This window comes from Rhea americana, unplaced genomic scaffold (genome assembly GCF_003343005.1).
Source record: "Rhea americana isolate MKP2758 unplaced genomic scaffold, rheAme1 scaffold_145, whole genome shotgun sequence".
Taxonomy (NCBI): Eukaryota; Metazoa; Chordata; class Aves; order Rheiformes; family Rheidae; genus Rhea; species Rhea americana.
In genome coordinates, this window is record NW_028185539.1 from 1,400,783 (window position 1) to 1,417,086 (window position 16,304).

At 37.7% G+C, this 16,304-nt stretch overlaps 2 protein-coding genes across 3 annotated transcripts in view; one reads left to right on the forward strand and one right to left on the reverse strand.

Annotated features, from left to right (window-relative positions):
- UROS (uroporphyrinogen III synthase) overlaps window positions 1–6,563 on the reverse strand; it is a 24,042-nt gene extending 17,479 nt beyond the window's left edge. The window contains exons 1-2 of the mRNA XM_085299111.1: window positions 6,501–6,563; window positions 131–220 (exon numbers count right to left, since the gene is read on the reverse strand). Of these exons, the coding sequence (XP_085155237.1) occupies window positions 131–193 (63 nt within the window). The 5' untranslated portion in view covers window positions 194–220; window positions 6,501–6,563. The remainder of the gene's footprint in view (window positions 1–130; window positions 221–6,500) is intronic.
- On the forward strand, window positions 6,550–16,265 carry BCCIP (BRCA2 and CDKN1A interacting protein). Of its 2 annotated transcripts, none has more exons than XM_085299113.1 (7): window positions 6,550–6,722; window positions 8,378–8,452; window positions 9,116–9,196; window positions 9,692–9,793; window positions 10,340–10,527; window positions 11,946–12,123; window positions 15,680–16,265. In XM_085299113.1, the coding sequence occupies exons 1-7, from the start codon at window positions 6,600–6,602 to the stop codon at window positions 15,848–15,850; spliced, it is 918 nt and encodes a 305-aa protein (XP_085155239.1). In that variant the 5' UTR covers window positions 6,550–6,599; the 3' UTR covers window positions 15,851–16,265. The 2 variants fall into 2 exon arrangements, with proteins under 2 accessions (XP_085155239.1, XP_085155238.1); XM_085299112.1 differs by lacking the exon at window positions 15,680–16,265 and adding an exon at window positions 13,240–15,507 and having other exon boundaries at window positions 6,561–6,722.
- Window positions 16,266–16,304: the final 39 nt, after the last annotated feature.

A 16,304-nucleotide genomic window follows, 5' to 3' on the forward strand; every position in this document is an offset into this window, starting at 1 on the left:
GATTATATAGGTTTTTCACTTGAAAAGTTAAAATCATTTATCTTCCTGAACTGCATGACACTATTATTTAAAAGCGAAATGACATAAATGTTTACTCTTTTTTTTTCTTTTTCTTTTTAAGTTTACTCACTTTAATATATGGATCTGGTCCTGAATCTTTGTCTTTGGGATCCTTCAATAACAGCACCCTCATTGTTTACCTAAGAACTGCGGAAGAACCCTGAAATACAATAAATGAATTTATCTAAATTAGATCTAGAGGACTTTCTACTGAACAGTGACTTTAATAGTTCAGCTTCAAAGGCAACTGGGTCACTAACAGATGCACTGCTCTCTATACAATGAGTAAGCAGTTAACGTACATTCTCTGGGAATGAATATCCACCCTGATAAGACCAACAAGTAACATGCTGGTTTTAGATGATACTGCGTAGAAACAACATAAGGTGAAAGTCATTCAGGAGAATACATTTTAAAGGAAAATGTTTTGTAGAAGAAGTAACAACCTCTGGAACGCTCTCACACACAGCATAATAAACCACTATTTATAATCTTTCTGTTCTGTTCTGTTCTGCTCTATTCTATTCTAATCTGTGCCAGTTTTTACCTATGCTCATCATAACAGTATGCAAAGGTTTATGTATCCAGTGACATAATTTGATGCTTTTGGTCTCATCCTTTCAATGGGGGAAAGCATGTGCAAGGCAGTGTTCCAAAATTATTTTTTAAATCCAGACATATGTATATACACATTCATGCATTTAAATATAACATACATAACACTAATATACCTTCTTTGATATATTTATAGTAGGCACGATAGAAAAAATATATCCTGCCATTAAAACGAAAGATAATAAGAAAAATGTAAGAAAATACTCAGTTCATTAAAAGTTGGCTCTGGTACTGAATTTGAAGACATTTTACAACACATAAGCAAATTAGTAAGTATTAAAATAAACAAATAGAATAATATAAACAAGCATAAAGCCATTCTTTAACTGCACATTGATTTTAATTATGTTTCCCTTATACATTACATCCCAGTAAATTCACTTAAAAATAAATAGTTATGAATATTCAAATGTACAGAACATCTTAAATTTGGTTCATCTGGATGAAATGCATTGCAATCCTCAAAACATCATCAAAGACAGAAGGAAGTTCAAATAAAAATGTTTTCTTGGAAAGAATTTTCAGTAACTTTCTTTAGACAGAAAAGGCAGCCTTAAACAGCACTGGACAAAACAGGATCTGTTACAAGTAACAGGAGCTCTGTGTCTTGCATTCTTCTATAGCCAGCACTGTGAAATGCTGGTGATGGAAAGGGTACCCCAAGCAATCCATCTCCAGGGCCTCAAGATCCAACTGTAATACCATTTTCACGTTGTAGATTTTAAATTTCTTTTTTTTTTAATCTAGAGGTTAAAATGTAGTTTCATAGTTGAGGTGTTTAATTTTTGAGCTTCTTATCATTAGACATTGAAGTGCTGATTTCCACAAGATTTTGAATACTCAAAATTGATACAAATGGGAACTGTTAGGGCTTCACAGTTCTGAAAAATCAAGACCTGTGAAGTCTATGGGATTGACCAGAAAAGTATATGTAAACGTAGAAACAAGGACTTTGTCTAAGGCCATATTCTCAATAAAACCTCCCTAATTTCACACTATAAAAGCCACCAAAGCAGATCCTATTACTTTCAAGATTTACATTCCCAAATATTTTTGCGTATGAGTATCTGGTTGCCAGTAATTTCAAGAAATCAGGCCTACATGATTTCTCTACTAGAGGAAGACTGAACATTAGAAACATGACTGAATATCATGATCAGCCAGTGCCTACTGTGAAGACTGTGGTTATTACTCTAAACCTGACTGTATTAAGAAATGCATTATATAGCTTAGTTTGATATTTCAGATTTTCATAGAGGAAAAATATACCTAGAAATATTTTTGTGATTAATAGAAACTGACAGCATATATTTTTGTAACTTACAAAAGTAAATCTTCTTCCTGACAAGTAAAAAAAAATGCTGTTGTGATTCCTCAGTCACTTTAACATTGTAACAGTCTTTACTGTAAAAATCCAGTACTCTTGTAAAAATAGTTTGGCTCATACCTTTACATAACCCACCACCCTTTCCTATTTCCAAAACATATTGCTAAGTACACAGTTTATGTAGCAGATGGAACATATATGACAATGGATAAATGACAGGTTTTTACATGAAACTATAATGGTTAGCAACATTATCAAGTCAACAAAACTGTAAGCGTCAGGATAAAAACAAAATCCTTCCAAACTGTACTACACAAGATAATAATTCTTCTTAGCAATAGCAAGTTCCCAAAGTATTCTAATAAACACTCCAAATGACATGACAGAGTTAATTCAAGTAGACTTGGGGAAATGGTAATTCTAATTAATTTCTTTAGGTAGTTAGAACTGAATTAACTTCCCATCTTATGCTTTATTATGGTGTCAAGTAATGAATAATGATAAGAAGAAATGGGTAAACATCCGTGCTTAACAAGGTGACTTACAATTACCAAATTAATTCTTTTGTTTAGATCATGCATGCAAAACATACACTGAAACAAAAAAACTACAGATGAATAAATATCATGATAAATAAAATACAAGTAAATAAAGCTAAATAAAATATCTCAAAGTACTGCAAAATGCAATTATTTAGATGTCCATTTTATAAGGAATCATACAAGTTGTATTTTGGACTTAGCTATTTGGCTTACTTGTAGAAAGAGTAAGTTTGCACACCCCGGCACTTCTAGAAGCCACCGCCTTATTTTCAATTCTGCCAGAAGGAATCTAGTTTATTGACTTCTGAAAGGCACTGCAACTGTCCAAAACAGAACTTGACCGGGGGAATTGCTAAGCTTGTACACTAATGAATAGCGTTTATTTTGTCCTGCAAGAATCCTTCAAGAGCTTTCGGTATTACTGCTGTTCCAAAAATTAGTTTCCTTTTGAGCAACTGCAAATCTCTCAGACCACCGTGTCCTTTTTCTTTACAAAGTTCAGACAGGTTTACGTAGTAGATTGCGTGACAAGCATGACCTAACAGAAGCTGGTGGAATAGTCTCTTTTCCAAATGCCTGGCTGTCATATGCTCACCAGACCTCACAGCACTATGGCTGCACCCCTTCCAAACCACTGTGAATCCAGGCAGAAAGCCATCTGAACAGACGGGCAGGACAGCAGGCAGCCAAGATCCCAAACAGGGACAAACACATACAACACTCTCAAACCAGAAATACACCAATATACGTTCCTAGTGAAGAAGTTAAACTCAATATGGAGCATTATGAACTGGATTTTTTGCAGGGAAAAACATACACACAAGTTTTTATGAACTGCTGCAATGATGTGGGGGTACCATTGCACTGGGCATGTTAAGAGAAATACAGTATTTTTAATGGTTTACTTGTGTCCATGAGACTTAACTAAGGAATGCCCTGCAAATGGCTAAAATACATTTTGCAAACAGCTGAATTCTTGCTAAATAGACTTTAAGAGTAAAGAACCTTGAAAAACATTGCTGTTGAATCAAAGAGCATTAAGAGAAATTATACACGCAGCATCTTCAGTAATATCTGATGTACCTTCATGTAAGTATTTACAGTACTAAGATCCCTATATATTAGAGGTATGCACAAAATTCCAAACAACTATAAAAAAAGTTTCTATCTGGAACAATCAATGGACTTAGCAGAGTAGCAACACTGATCAAGCTACATATGGAAATGGCAATGTGCATGAATAACCTTAATAAGAAGTTTCTCACTGCAAAGCTTTTATTCATAGGATAATTTGGCCTCTCACTTTTGCCTCCTTGAACAAGCCTATTGTTCACCTGTATTCTAAAATAACAATGCTACAAAGATTGCTCTTTAAATGTTAAGAAAATACCATTTTAAACCCATTTTGCGTGCAAACAGCTACTAAGAGGACAGCAGATTTTCTACCTTGAACACACACACACACACACACACACACACACACACACACACACACACACAGATGAAAAAATACTTGAAAAAATACTTATGTCACTCTGAGTTTATGGAAACATGCAGTTAGTTCTGAACAACAAACTGCAAGTGACTGGAGTTTCTGAGGCATCACATTGTGACTGAAGGATAAAATTAGTCTGGGGCTATTTTTCCAAGTCAACATGACTTAATTTAGGAACTGGGTAAATTTGGGTCACATTTTATGTTTAGAGTAATATTATGCGTACGGAAATGCTTCACATTCACAGCATTAAACATTAAAATTTAACATCCTTATGTCTTCAAATAAAATATAAAGCTGATTAGAATGTGATCTCTAGGTCCCTGATACTACAAATGAGCAATAATCTATCCTATTAAAAGCAGCTTAGCAAAATTTTTATAGATCACTGTACAGAAAACACATCTCTGTAGGTCATAAAATCATAGAATCAGTAAGGTTGGAAGGGACCTCTGGAGATCATCTAGTCCAACCCCCCTGCTCAGCAGGGTCACCTAGAACGTGTTAGACAGGGTTGCATCCAGGCGGGCCTTGAAGATCTCCAGGGAAGGAGACTCCACAACCTCTCTGGGCAACCTGGTCCAGGGCTCTGTCACTCTTACAGTGAAGAAATTCCCCCTCACACTCATGCGGAACTTCCTGTGCTTCAACTTCTACCCATCGCCTCTTGTCCTGTCACATGGGACAACTGAAAAGAGTTTGTCCCCGTCCCCTTGACACCCTCCCTTCAGGTCCTTGTACACATTGATAAGATCCCCCCTCAGCCTTCTCTTCCCCAGGCTGAACAGGCCCAGCTCTCGCAGCCGTTCCTCATAGGGCAGATGCTCCAGCCCTCTGACCATCTTCGTAGCCCTATGCTGGACTCTCTCCAGTAGCTCCATGTCTCTCTTGTCCTGGGGAGCCCAGAACTGGACGCAGTACTCAAGATGAGGCCTCCCCAGGGCTGAGTAGAGGGGCAGGATCACCTCCCTCCACCTGCTGGCAGCAGTCTTCCCAGTGCACCCCAGGAGACCATTGGCCTTTTTGGCCACAAGGGCACATTGATGGCTCACAATCAATTTGTCATCCACCAGCACTCCCAGGTCCTTCTCTGCAGAGCTGCTCTCCAGAAGGTCAGCCCCCAGCTTGTACTGGTACCTAGGGCTATTTCTCCCTAGGTGCAGGACTCTGCACTTGCCCTTGTTGAATCTCATGAGGTTCCTCTCTGCCCATCCTTCCAGCCTGTCCAGGTCTCTCTGAATGACAGCACAGCCCTCAGGTGGATCAGCCACTCCTCCCAGCTTGGTATCATCAGCAAACTTGCTGAGGAGGCACTCTGTCCCCTCATCCAGGTCGCTGATGAAGAAGTTGAACAGGATGGGACCCAGTACCGAGCCTGGGGGGACACCACTAGCCACAGGCCTCCAGCTAGACTCAATGCCACTGATGACGACCCTCTGAGCTCTGCCTTTCAGCCAGTTCTCAATGCACCTCACTGTCCACTCGTCTAACCCACGCTTCCTGAGCTTACCTAGGAGGATGTTATGGGAGACAGTGTCAAAAGCCTTGGTGAAGTCAAGGTACACAACGCCCACTGCCCTTCCCTCATCTACCCAGCCAGTCACTCCATCATGGAAGGCTATCAGGTTGGTTAAGCAGGATTTCCCCTTGGTGAATCCATGCTGGCTATTCCTGATCACCTTCTTTTCCTCCATATGTCTGGAGATGACATCCAGAATGAGCTGTTTCATCACCTTTCCAGGGATGGAGGTGACTTAACTTTCATTTGAAAAGCTGTTCCCAAGCTAATTGTGAACTATCTGTACACAGGACAGTTTCTAAAAAAAATTAAATGGGCCATTTCATTTCTTCCTAAGTCACACTGACTGCTGTAAAATATATTAACTCTAATATTACTTTGATTACAAACAAATGTATATGGGTCACACAATAACATTTGATTGTCAAGGGTAAAGGAAACTGTCTGCTCTATCACAAACATAAAGGGAGATGAATTATTACACACTGTATGTGAGATATGTTTAAAAAATCTTAAAAATCCTTCAGCTAGAGTTTGCGGTGCTAAAGATTTGTTATCAATATTCTTTTACTATTATTAGATGGGTTTAGGAAACAGAAAAGAAAAAGAAAGCGTATTTTGACCCACTGCAGCGCCCTCTCAGGAAACTAAATTTCTTTTAAGGCCGGTCGCGCCTACAGCATGAAGTGGGATTCTCTTTATTTATTTATTAATTTCCTTTTCCGAGTGGCAGGTGGAGGGAGGGCCCCGCAGCCCCCGCAGCGGAGGAAGATGGCGGCGGGGGCGGCACCGCCCCCCCCACATACGCCAACGGTCCCGGCATTTGAAACCAGCCTGGGGCGGCCGCGAACAGGCACCGGCTGGTAACAACTGCGCTTCGCTACCCCCTTCCCGCCGCCAAAGCCCCTCTCCCGGCCCCAGCTCCGCCGGGCCGCCGCTCACCTGCGCCCAGGGCCGCCGCCGCGCGGGCACCGCGCCTGTGCGGGGCCGCCGCGGCCTTCCGGCGCCGAGGCGCCTGCGCGCCGCCGCAGCAGCAGCAGCATGGCTACGCGGGCCAAGCGGCGCCCGCCGCCGCCCGCCGAGGAGCGGGGCTCGGGGTCGAGCTCGGAGTCGGGCTCGGAGTCGGGCGACTCGGACTCCGCGGAGGACGAGAGGCTCGATGAGGTGACGGGGGAGGGAGGCGCGCTCGCGGCCGTGGCGCCCGCCAGCTGCGCGTGTGGTGCGTCGCCGCCGCCTGCGGGCCGCGGGCTTTCTCCGCGAAATCCTCAAATTTCCAGGAGATAATATATATATGTATATAATTGATGCAGCACAGTGTGAGTTTAATAAAATAAAAGGTAAAGGGAAGCTGGGTACTACAGTTACTGTGCTGAGGATATGGCAGTGTTGTCTGTGCTTGATTCACTAGGATTAGAATAGCTGGTAAAATTACAGGGATTTTTATTCATTTTTTTAAAAAGGTGGTTAAAATCACGAAGAGGTGATAGTGCCAGCTGGGAGTTATTGATAACAAGTTTCTAGTCCTTTGATAAAGGGGGCATGAGCAGGAGAAGTCCTGTTTTGACACCATCATGCTAAACAGACCAGGGCCTACCTTCAGACTGTTGGTTTCAGTTCCTGTGTTAAAGCATATGTAACATTAATGTATGCTGGTAACTTGTACTACGGTATATACTCAGTTAATTCTTACCAAGAGTCTTTTTTTATTATTGTAATCTCAGAAACTTTTCATTAGTTTTGCAGATTTGGCCCTTACATGTAAGCTGCTCGCATGAATTCTTGTATGGGGATAGAGGCAGTCACTTAAATATATATAGGTTTCGGCACAGAGGAATCCTTTAATTTTTTAATGAATATAAAAAATATCAAAGGAGGAAAAAAAAGATCCCTGAAACCTCAGGGAAATTGGCTGGACAGAAATGAAAATGCGCATCACTATGAAACTCCCTGGGATTGGGGGGAACCCTTGTTTCTAGAGTGTGAGAAGGTATCAGTGCTCAGAACCACTGTTAGCTCTGTTTGGTTCAGCATTTATTGGCTTAACCGTTCAGTGAGATCCTTGAATTTTAGAACAGTCGAAGTTCATGGAGGTCAGGTGGAAATGCTGTATACACCAAAGATGCAATCTCTTTTCCTATATAGGGAGCTTCTCAAGCAAATAATATACTCTCCTTGAGAAAATCACTTGTAACCTCTTTGTAGAGCTTTCTTGTCTAAGTCAACAATTAAATGTCAAGGTAAATTGGGCTGAGATGATCTCAGATGATGGTTTAGGGGAAAATAGGCAGGCAACCTTGATAGCCAGTACTGCTTGTATTAGAATACCAGCAAAAATGTTTGGCAGAGACACAGCATTTGTTCTGGACGGGGTTACAATTCACACTGGGTCTCATTTTGTGCTACTAAACAGGCTTCCAGAGTAGATTCAATGATATCATTAGGATTTGAGGAAAAAGCAGCAGAAGTATGTTTTTGGATGTAATAATTTAAATTGGTCTGCAATAAACTTCTTCAGCAAAGGCATTACGCTCCATTCTGCGTAGGTCAAGCCTATCCTAAGATGAAAATAAGATATGTTTCTGATGTTGAGCATTAATTGTCTTTATTATATAGTTTAACTTCATTTTAATACAGATTTGGGGGCAGGTTTAGCTCAGTTGGTTAGAACGTGGTGCTGCTAATGGCAAGGTGGCGGGTTCAGTCCCCGTATGGGCTATACTGAGGGTTGGACTAGATGACCTCCAGAGGTCCCTTCCAACCTTACCATTCTATGATTCTTGACAAGCATGTTTGATGTTCTGTATTTTGCTTTTATGTAGGAAGTGAATATTGAATTTGAAGCACATTCAATATCAGACAGTGATTACAATGGGATAAAGAAATTACTTCAACAGGTACTTTAACTTTTTGTGAACTTGGTTGATACTTTTGTTAATAAATATCATTTAGAGTTATGCAGAATCATCACTTCACATTATCTGTATTACTGATTCATATTTCTGCAGTGCTTCAGCTTGTGAAGATGTACGTAATTACAGCTGCCATGAGCATTTGAATAAATGTGTCTCCTAAACCATGGTTTCAGAGACTAACCCTGAACTGTAGAGTGGTTGTTCCACAATATGCTATCATTTTCCATCTCCATTGTGTTAGTGCCTAGAAAATCTAGTTCAATGTTAATTAGCTTCTTAGAGGTTATTTTTTTAAAACTACAACTCCAAAAACCAGACAGACAAACAAGTAACATGTTCATTCAGTCTTCTGTTGACTGTTTTTCTTCCTGTGAATTTATTCTCAGCAAGCATTCAGATTATCCCAAACTTAAAAGGACAAGAGATACGCAGAATGTCAGTTTGTGTAGGGTCAACTGCCTATTTTTACTATTAGAGAATTACATTGAAAGGTGTTAAATACATATACTAAACTGAAATTTAAAATGGTACAGAACATTGAATAACAGTTTAGAGAAATTACTGAATTTTAGTTCTTCTAAGTGGCCCACAATATAAAGAAAGCTTGACCTGATACTATTCTGTAATTCTTGTTTTATTTTCCAGTTGTTTCTAAAAGCTACTGTTAACATTGCTGAATTAACTGATACATTAATACAACAGAATCATATTGGAAGCATTATCAAGGTAGGAGAGCTAAGCTTCTTTTGAAAACTAAATACAGTACTTTTTATGTTGAAATAACAGACTTGGAGCAGAAGTAGATCATTGCTGGGATTTTCTTAAGCTTTCTCTTTCCATTTCCATCAAAACTGCCCTATGGGATTTTAAAATTTCTCAGGCTTACTTCTATGTATCAGAAGCTGAAAAAAAATGGTTTTGTTTAAGGTAGGGCCATCACTTGTACTAAGATGCTCATTTCTAAATATGAACTATCAAATTTTAGTGCCTTACAGTAGATCCTGTTGTAGAAGATGACAGGGCTCTCTGTAAAAGTGTCTCTAAATACACTGAGACATTTAGTGATGTGGCACTTTCATAACCTTAACCAGAATTTGTGGGTGTTGTGTTTGTACAGATTACCTGGATGCTTGTCATCTTCTGGAGAGAAAAACATTTCTTGTTGGAAGAAGGGGAAGTAGAATGTCAAACTGAGATGTTGCTTTTTCTCTTATTAAATAGCAAGCAGAAATCCAAGAAGACAGTGGTGGTGATGATGATGATGATGATGATGAAGACGAAGTCTTTGGTTTTATAAGCCTCTTAAACTTAACTGAAAGGAAGGTTGGTATTCCTCACTGACTTCTCAACAGTAATAAGTGAGACTATGTTCTGCACTTCTGCCTTGTATAACCAGTCTTAACATCAGGATCAGGAATCTGAATCCCACCATAGAGGGCTGTGGTCTTAAAAGTTCCACATCATTTATTCTTTCTTTTGGATCTAGTCCTGTGTAACTGACTGAAGGTCAAACATAGCTAAGAGCAGAATGCTTGTTAGACCTAGTTTTGGCTCTATACTGCCAGAGTAACTGATAATTCTAGCATCTTGTGTTTCTTTACTTTCATCTCTCACAGCTTTTGAATTTTGCTGTTAAGCATACTAGAGTTGTAGTTCTTAGCTGCATTCCTGTCAGTTAAGAACCTTTTGTTTACCCTCAGCTTCAGGGCTGGTAAATAATAATTTCAGAGAAATTGTTCAGTACTTTAGAGACTATTTAAGGAAATTGCCTGTTGACTTGTTGAGTATTCCCTTGAAATTCACTTTTGAAGGTTTTCTTGTGTAAATAATTGTTCTATAATGTAAAGAAAATATACTCTTTGATTCTAGGATACACAATGTGCTGAACAAATCAAAGAGCTGATTTTAAGTCGATGTGAGAAGAACTGTGAACAGCGTGTAGTTGAACAACTAGAGAAGATCCTAAATGACAATACTAAGCCTGTGGGTCTCCTACTGAGTGAGAGATTCATTAATGTACCACCACAGATTGCTTTGCCTATGCACCAGCAGCTTCAGTAAGTCTTTCTGACATGCTGTTAAACACTATTTTTGTTCAGTAATTTTATTTAAATAAGCGCATGAAGAGAGTGGTATTATATATTGAAGACATTAAAAATATTTTTAAATTAACCTTGGTAATAAATACAAAGGACCTTACATGAGATGAAATTTTTTTCAAGTCATTAGGCTTTTTATACTCTTTATATTTTAAGACAGAAGAAATCACTTAAAATTATGTAGTGTGCTACTAAAAGAATAACTATGTTTATTGTAGTTTATTTTCATGTTGACTTAGGAAAACTGAAAATGATAACTTCTGTAGCATACTGATAATAAAGCAACTCGAATATTTCTGCTTGTGTGTTAATGGCTGATTCTGGAATGAAAGATTTGACTTGAGGGGTAGACTTCTAAGGTAGATGGACTTAGGCCTACAGAAACCATTTGCAGTATTTTTAATTGAGTTTCAGTTAAATGACTGAAGCAGGCTAAGTGCTGCTTGATCTGGATTTCTGTTTTGATTCGTGGATTTACATCCTAGACTGGGTGACAGTAAATAAATTAATCCGCTGGGATGCAGTGCTGTATGATTTCACTGCCACACTGAGAACTAGAACATTGTATTGCATAGGGAACTCCAGTAATCAAAAGAATCTTTTTTTCTTGTATGAGGTGGGATTAAAAGTCAGATACCATTGAATACTATAATCTCACTCGCTTGCTCATTTAAACAATAACATATAAATAAACATAATAACTAATAAACAAAATCATAAACCAAAAACAAACATAAAAATCTTACTGACCAACCATCTATGTGTGTTCTTTGGTATCATCATAGTAATTCCTTAAAGATCTGTTTGTTTTTGGTTTATGATTTTGTTTATTAGTTTCTTTGTGTCCAAAAAAAAGAGAAAACATTCTTGAAGTTTAAGCTTTGAGATTTACCATTATTACAGCATCTGTCACGACTCAAATAAGTCTCAGCCTCATTACCTTAAACGTTTTGGAGTGTTGCAGTGATAATGTTTAACCTGAGGATGCGTAAGAGTATCTTCTGGCTTTTCAGTGATAGCTTCTCATGGAAGTGATCATGTGATGTTTTTCCAAGAAATCTGCACTTGGTATCTTTTTATAGGCCTTTTTGCTGTAAACAAGATTCTGCAAAGAGCAATAGTAAGAGAAAAGCAATGGGGGAGAAGAAGGTATCCGTATTTTTAATGTTGATTTAAAGTATAAGTATCATGGTTAAGTACTATATGAATGCATATGCAAAATTTTTTTCGAAGTACTAGTAAAAGAATAGGATGCAGTACTAATATCCTTTATATATACTTCATATGTATCCTGTATGCGATGTTATACATTATGACGTTTACTTTTACACTTGAGGGAGTTTAAATTGTATAGGTAAATATTTATTTGTCTTTAGGAAAGAGCTGACTAATGCACAGAGAAAAAACAAACCTTGCGGAAAGTGCCACTACTATCTTCTTATCAGCAAGACCTTTACAGAAGCCACAAAGAGCAATTCTAAGAGAAGGGAAGGGAAAAATCAGCAAAAGGAGGAATTAATGTTTGCAAATGCAGAAGAAGAATTTTTTTATGAGGTAACACACTTGATGCAGAGAACTCAAAATATTTGCTTTTCCTTACAGCGTTATCAAAAAAAAAAGGTTTCTCCTTAACCTCAAAAAAACCCTCTTAAAAGATGGTTCTATGATTCTATGGTTACGTATCTTTTAAATTAAATCTCAATAGTGTTGAGAGATGAGCAAGCAAACTGTTTTTGTTTATTGGAGACAACACTTTTTAGAGAACCACTGAAAGATGCTCTCAGTAAGCACAAATTACTAAATTAACCCTCTCTTTTGACTTTTAATTTACCAGTGTGTTATTTTGTATAAGGTCGCAATTAGTGTGACTATAAAAGTACTGTTTCCTGGGCTCTGCCTGCGTCAGCGTTACTACCTGACGGATTCCTCAACGCTATGAGAATAATGGGAAACTTGATAAGATACTGGGAATAGGCAGAGACTTCAGAGGAAAGATCAGGTGTAATTTTCAGTGTGTCTTGGCTTCAAAGAATTAACAAACTTCCATCTCTTTTGCTTGCTCATATAGCAGTGCTAAAGAGAGTGAATTGAGTGTAAAAGCTGTCAGTCTTACTTGAAATTGTCTTTATTGTTTTATTGAAATTCTGTAAATGAAACATCTACGTTTTTAGGATGAATAGATGATAACAAGTCTGGATATAGCAGCAGGTCCCAGCCCTTCTTATAAGTGTTTCCTTATAAATGTTTAAAATTCCTTTTTACTTTGAGAAACAGCGAAACAGAGCAGTAGTCATCTTTCACATCTTATTATTCAGATTAAAGACATGTTAAATTGCCTTGTCAGTTGAATAGAGAAGACGGACTGTAGGTATGTAAATTGCAGGTATTACATATTAGCTTAAATATCTTAAATATCTTTCAGTAACATTCAAGTTGACATGATTTACATCACAAGTGGGATTAAAGAATAGCAGCTCAAACAATAGATAGTAGCTTGTAACAGTGCTGTAACTGAATCATGTACCACTGCCTTAAGCGTGTAGAAGAATAAAAAATTCAAAAATTGCAGAGGAATCCTTGTTTTTGGAGTTTCAGTAAGCATCTGCAATGCATGCTAATATTTAAATTAATATTTAAATGAACAGATATCTTTTCCTTCCCCCTACATAGCTGGATTGCTGTCACAAAAGCAGATGCTGAGGCTTCACTGAAAATTTGGTAATGCAATTGAGTGTATTGCTCTGAGAGTTCTTCCCAAGAAACTTAACAGAGGCAAAGCTCTACTTCTGTGCTGCTGTTGGTATTGTGTGGAAAACTATCCTATCTATTTCATTTTTGAATACCTGTTATTTTCTAAAGCTGTTTAGATGAAATTCTCTGAAGATCCAAATAAGTAGATATTGTCACCTCACTTCTGTATTCTACTTGGAGCAGGTATATCAATAAAAAGTGCTGAAATGCCAAGATGAAAATATTGCTTCTGATTTCCTAAGGGAACCTATATATGCAATTTGACTGATCCTAAGTCTGAGAGGGGAGGATGCAGGAAATTAGATTAAAAATGTAATTTGAAATGCATAGGATTTTTCAGGATTTTTCTTTATTCTTTCAATGCTTTAAAAATATTATTTCACAATATTATTACTTTGTCAAGAGCCCATTATTTTTCACTTCTGGCAGTGCCTACAGGATAAAGTATTTTCACATGCATCATATGGTTACTGGCATGGGTTCCTCTACGTAATCATTCGTAACAGTCTTTGCTAGAGGCTGTGATAAGCCTATAATACAATTTCTTAGGAAGAAGAAGACTGTAAGTGGGTGCATCCATTTTTAGCTATAGGGAATACTGCTTCAGCCTTTATTCAGGAATGAGATTGGGGTTTCCTTGTTTCTGTCACAGCAGCTTTAGCACCTGAGTTTGAACTCTGTATAAATATGTTACTGAAAAAATGGAGGAGAGGGAAGCTTTTGGTGATCCTGTGTCCACGGATATTACATTTTAGAGGACCTATTTTGTATTTACCACTGTTTTGTTATTTTGAATGGCTTTTTAAGGACTAATTGTGTGTTTTTTTTATCTAAATTGCAATAATTTTCAACTCAAGTGGATAGATTCAAACTAAATATGCTTTGCTTTTTAGCAGTCTTTCTATTACTATTAACAAACTCATTTTAAACATTACCGAGGATATTAGATTAAGTGAGTCTCTGTACTTAATAATGTATATGTGCTAAATAAATTAGTACTGGAATGTATATCCTTTCCTACTCAACACATAATGTTAATTAGAGTGCCATAAAATAGCATTAAATGCAGCGAGGCAGACACTTAGAGCCAAATAAACCAGAAAGATGTCAGCTTACTGTGCTTTATTCCACACCTTAAAATGTTATTGAGTGAGCAGAAGAAAAGCTCTGTTATAACCAGTCTTGGAATTGATTAAAGGCTTAGGGCCTCCATTCCTCAAATTGTTTGTTCTTGAACAAAGCCACTCAATTAATTTGATGGTTCTTCCAAAATTCAATTTACAACCTTGAGATGCTGTTAGTAAGTAGCAAATCTACAGGGAGACTGGAACTTAACTTCCAAAGGGAAGAGGTTAGATTAATTTTTCTACTTAGGAGTTTAGTTCATACTTCTTAAATCAACTGATGTGAGAACTAGAAAGATAAGTTGGGTAAGTTTTTCCTACCACTAGGCATTTTAGCTGGGAAAGCTATTAAAAAGAGACTATTCTATCTATATGTAATACATTTTACAGAAAAGATAAACAGTAAACATTATGGAAGCCACTTGATTGAAGAAGCATCCTTTGTAAATATGCCTTTCATTGGCTACTGCCATTCAGAGACCTTTCTAAGGGCTTCGTGAAATTCTGCTCAAGGTTCTCAGTAGTGCACATCACTTTGCTTTATTCAGAGTGCTAATATTTAAAATCCCTACTGGCAATTTGAGAGAGGAAATTACTACATATTCTTACAGGTATGTTAAACAGCTCAGAGCTCTAAAACCTTAGAGTAGGCCAGGAGAGCAGCAGAGCGTAATCTGTCCTCTACAGGTCTTCTGTACAATACTCACACCGAACTGTCATCTTTATTGCAGGCTTTAGTCTATCTGTAGACTCTCGCTGTTCCTCTTATCCAGGTTTAGGCTCATCTGCTAGTTCTCAGAGCTAGTGTTTTTACTCTAGAGTAAGAGCCTGATATGCCTGTTCTTGTCCAAGGATTCCTGCTTGTTGGCACAATAGCTTCTAAGGCCTATGGTTCTTGCTGTGATGGCAGGGAAAGAGATACTGGTTTAAAACCTGTGGCAGGGGGGAAGGCATGATAAGCAGATAAAGGGGGTATTGATTTTTCTTCTTTGTTTTTTCTTCTGGTTTCTTGAAATTATGATGACTATTTTAGAATGAATACATAAATTCTGTAAAAAGTAAATAGGTTAAACTTTAGTGAATTGTGTTATAGGTTGTTCTGGAGGACCTACTGAAAGAAAATAAAAGATTTTATTTTGTGATACACATGTGCATGATAGGGTCATCATTTTACCATGTTAGGACGATATATTATCATCATGCTAATTAAAAAATTAATGCATTTATTTTCTTAGAAAGCTCTTCTGAAGTTCAACTATTCTGTGCAAGAGGAGAGTGACACCTGTTTGGGCGGCAGATGGTCCTTTGATGACGTACCAATGAAACCTTTGCGGACTGTTATGATAATTCCAGCTGATGGGATTAACGCAATTATGGATAAACTTAAAGACTATCTCTCAATCTAAACTCTCCTGTGAACACTGTTTTTTTTTTATAAAGCAGTCATGCAGAACTATGACTTCCCAGTAGCTTCAGAAGACTACAGTTGAGTTCACAGTTTTGTACTGTTCAGATATTTCCTCTGTACACTTAGGAGAAAAGTAGGTGGTGCAACTATCAATAACAATGAAATTAATATTTTAAAATATTTTATCGTTAAACATTCAGTAAGAATCGCAGAGAGTAAGAATCCAACGTTACAAGGAACTTCAAGAACTGCTCACTGTTTTTTAACAGTCTACATCATGTGCTGTCACGTTGGCAAACAATTCATATAACTCTTTAAGAAAAGTATTTTTCTTATTTTCATGTGAATTTCTTCTGTTAAATGCATTTATGCCAAAAGCTCAAAATAATTACATGAGTTAAAATTGGGGTGTATATTGCGTATTCTGTTTTTATTTGTATTCATCCAATTTA